The sequence below is a fragment of the Etheostoma spectabile genome, unplaced genomic scaffold, assembly GCF_008692095.1.
Source record: "Etheostoma spectabile isolate EspeVRDwgs_2016 unplaced genomic scaffold, UIUC_Espe_1.0 scaffold379, whole genome shotgun sequence".
Classification (NCBI taxonomy): Eukaryota; Metazoa; Chordata; class Actinopteri; order Perciformes; family Percidae; genus Etheostoma; species Etheostoma spectabile.
In genome coordinates, this window is record NW_022605596.1 from 839,096 (window position 1) to 842,846 (window position 3,751).

At 42.4% G+C, this 3,751-nt stretch overlaps 1 protein-coding gene across 1 annotated transcript in view; it reads right to left on the reverse strand.

Annotated features, from left to right (window-relative positions):
- The window catches only part of galm (galactose mutarotase), a 28,631-nt gene that overhangs the window by 5,045 nt on the left and 19,835 nt on the right, over positions 1-3,751 (reverse strand). Inside the window, exons 2-3 of the mRNA XM_032511509.1 lie at positions 2,676-2,869; positions 1,499-1,653 (exon numbers count right to left, since the gene is read on the reverse strand). Of these exons, the coding sequence (XP_032367400.1) occupies positions 1,499-1,653; positions 2,676-2,862 (342 nt within the window). The 5' untranslated portion in view covers positions 2,863-2,869. The remainder of the gene's footprint in view (positions 1-1,498; positions 1,654-2,675; positions 2,870-3,751) is intronic.

Below are 3,751 nucleotides of genomic sequence, written 5' to 3' on the forward strand. Positions count from 1 at the left end.
TTGTGGGATGAATAAAGTATTATCTAATCTAATAACGCTGCGTTAGAACGGTGTGACAGCTCAAACATGTGACTGATGTTTCCACTGAATGTTACTGACTTACTCTTCTCCAATCCCTGTGGGACCAAAGGCTGCATAGAGACCCCTAATTGGCATTTATTCCTTGGCAACATGCTGCACATCTCCCTGTGACAGTTGCATCTAGCTCCTCCATCTTTTAGACACAGTGGCTAGCAGGGCCGTTTCTAGCCCAAAAAGGGCCAAAAAGGGCCAACGTCTTCAGAAGGACAGCACTGTTGTTGCCAACGTGACCTGTGTTAATGGTGGGACTGATTCACCTCTAGTCTCTAATCTTTTCAGATGAATTTAAATGAAAAAAAGATAGAGGATCGGTCATATAGTCATTTTCAAAACTAAATGTTTTGTGTTATTTCTGTTTCAAAAGGCAGAAGTAAATAACACATTTGAATCTAGAGTGTTCACGTAATTTCATACATTAGCAGTAAAACTAATTAATGTGTAATATAGTAAATACATCGTCACTGGATTTATTGGTCTCAAAAGTTCTGTATAGTCGGGTGCTAGTGTGCATTTTAGTTCATTTTAGTTAGTTTGTGTGTAAACTGGGACTGTAGAGTGGGATAGTACCCCTTAGATAGCTGCTATTACTTTTAGTTCCTAAAGTCAAACCAGCCTCCCCGGCAGCAGGGAAACTTCTAATTCTGCTGTCAGCTGCCGATGCCGTCCCTTTTCTCTCCATTTTAAACATCATTACCTTTAACGTGCACTAAATCCCCCCAAGGCAGTGCAATGATGAAAGTGGTTGTTTTGGCCCCGTGATTAACAGAATCCACAGGACTTCAGTCACACAGCTCGATGTGTGGCACAAAGACACACAGTCCTCCTCATACAGTATTCTAGGTGTAGAGTCTTTCTGTGTGTGTGTGTGTGTGTTAGTTGATGAAGCAGTTAATTGAATTCACAGTAATTAGCCAATTCTGCGTACAGTTTAGCCCTCAGCCTGAATGAGCAGACTGCTGCTTTTAAAACCATTAAGCCTGTGTGTTGCGGATTATGTCATTGTGGCACTTGTAAAATATATGTACAATAGCAACTGGCAAATATTAAACTTTAGTTTTGTACTTTGTCCCAGACTGAAATAGAGCCCGACCCATTAAGGATGTTTAAGGTCAATACGAATATTTGGTTATTTAAAAATCCGATTTTGTTTTTTTAGATTCCAGAAACGCATTACAAAACATAAACAGATTTTGCATTTTGGTGCATTTTACTAATGAGTTGTTAAAATAAGGAGGTTGCAAATAGGGTTCTTTGTTTCTGAAGCAATTAATATTAGTCATATTACTACTCTTATTACATACCCTCATGTACCTGATACTGTGTGGGAAACCCGATGTGCAACAAGTCCAAAGAAAGGTTCTACAGAAATCACTAGAAACTTCCTACAAAACACAACCACATATTCCCTGAGTCTTACCTTATTGAAGCCCCGCAGCCCTCCGTGCAGTGCATTGGGTCCATTGTTGATATCTAGTTGGTACTCTTTTCCCTCCAAGACAAAGCGTCCCCGTGCGATCCGGTTGGCCACGCGGCCCACAACAGCTCCCAGATACCGCTTATCTGACACATAACCTGACAACACAACACAGGTTAGTCCTCTTCACTACCTCCACCTCACTCTAGCCACATTTCGACACAAGGAATTTGAGTCTTTTAAGTCTCTAGGACTATTTTTAATTTAATTTCAATCGGTTTATTGATCCCCTATGGTGAAATTACAATTTCCACTCTGTGTCCACACTTGGTTAGTTTACACACAGTCCTGAACTACACACACACACACACACACCACACACACAGGATCTATACATGCACTAATGGAGAGATGTCAGAGTGAGTGGGCCACCAGCCGAACCAGCGACCTGAGCAGGTGGGGGGGGGAGGGTACGGTGCCTTGCTCAACGGCACCTGGCAGTGCCCAGGAGGTGAAGTGGCATCTCTCCAGCCACCAATCCACGCTCCGTACTTTTGGTCCATACGGGGACTTGAACCAGTGACCCTCCGGTTTCCAACCCAACTCTCTACGGACTGAGCTACTAGAAGGTTCCTTCTGCCCATTTTTCTCTGCCTGTTGTCCCTATCATGCTTTTTTTTTTAACTTTCCCATCTTTTAGGACGTTATATAGCCCGCCCAGTGGCTTGTTTGAATTTGGTTGACCAATCAAGCCAAATGATGTGATGTGAACAAATGTAAAACAAAGTGACAAAAAAAGAGAGAAATGTAAAAAAAAAATATTTTTTTAAATTTCAAAAAGGCTCAGAAAAAGTCGACAAATTGTTGAAAAAGTGACAAAAACATCGAGGGAAAGACACAAAAATGTTGACAAACGCAACCAAATCGTAGATAAAAAGGTTTTTTATTTGAAATTTGGACTCAGAAAAACAAAACTTTGCAGGTCAGTGGGAAGACAACACGGGGGTTAAGGATGTTCTGACCACTGACTGCAAATGGCCTGTTACTGAACACTGTGAAACTCTGCAAACCAAAAAGCGTCTTTAAATTATCATCACATTCTGAAATCCAAACATTTCCTTCACTTTCAGTATTTTTTCATGCAGCCTGCGTGGAAGAAAACAATGATTTCCCTTCCTACCTTCCAGGTGATCGTAGCCCAGGACTACGTCTTCCATCTGGCCATCCTTCCCTCTGTAACACACGGATCTAATGATACCGCCCAGGGTGAGAACCTCCACCCGGACCTGGGAGGACTGGAGGACCCACAGGTCCACAGGGCCCAGGCCGACCGCCTCCCCCCACTGCTGATGGCTCACCTGAGTCATCTCGGACCTGACAACAACACAACAGGGCACCACCCTGACATCACGTCGTTTTTCTCATACTTCAGCTCAAGTTAGTGCTGCATTAGCCAACAGGGTTATTAGACAACTTTTATCTAAATGGTATACCATTGTTAAGCTACAATGTTCTTTATTGACTCTGTGGCTGTAATATATTTATACACACACACACACACACACACACACACACACACACACACACACACACCCACTACACCCACACATCTGAAAGTATGCCAGCTGCATGCTAACTAACAGTGTGTAAACTCTTAGTTGTCAGTGTGACAACTAACATTTCTCTGCATTAGGGAGGTTACAAATACCATATCGATAGCTAGCTAGTTAGCTAAAAACAGCTAACGCTCACCTCGTCTCCCGCCTCAGAACATAACTGTTATGTGTCCGGTCTACGCTCAGGACAAGTTCCTTTATCGAGTCATGACCAGGGAAACCGTGTTCACATCATAGACAGTTAAGAAGTGACCAACGCTCCCGTTTATTAGAGCTCTTTTCCGGTGATGGCTGAGCGTTACTGCGCAGCCTCCAACTGAGCTTGACAGCGTAAGTGTGACGTGAGAACCTGTCGGCAAGTTGTAAGTCTTCTAGTAGCTGTGCAAGAGAAATCTCAATAGAGAATAGAGAACGTCTGTATTGTCATTATGCACAAGTACACAGTACCTGTGCAATTAGATTGAAGCAATCCTTTTACAGTGTTGACACAAAAATATGAGACAGGAATATAAAATATCAAAAATATCAAAAGTCAAAAATTTAAAAAAAAAGTACAATGTAGGTAGTGCAGAGAAAAAAAAAGAGGGGGGAGGCAGGTGCATTCGGGAGCAACTGTATGCATATACATAAATGGCTTGAA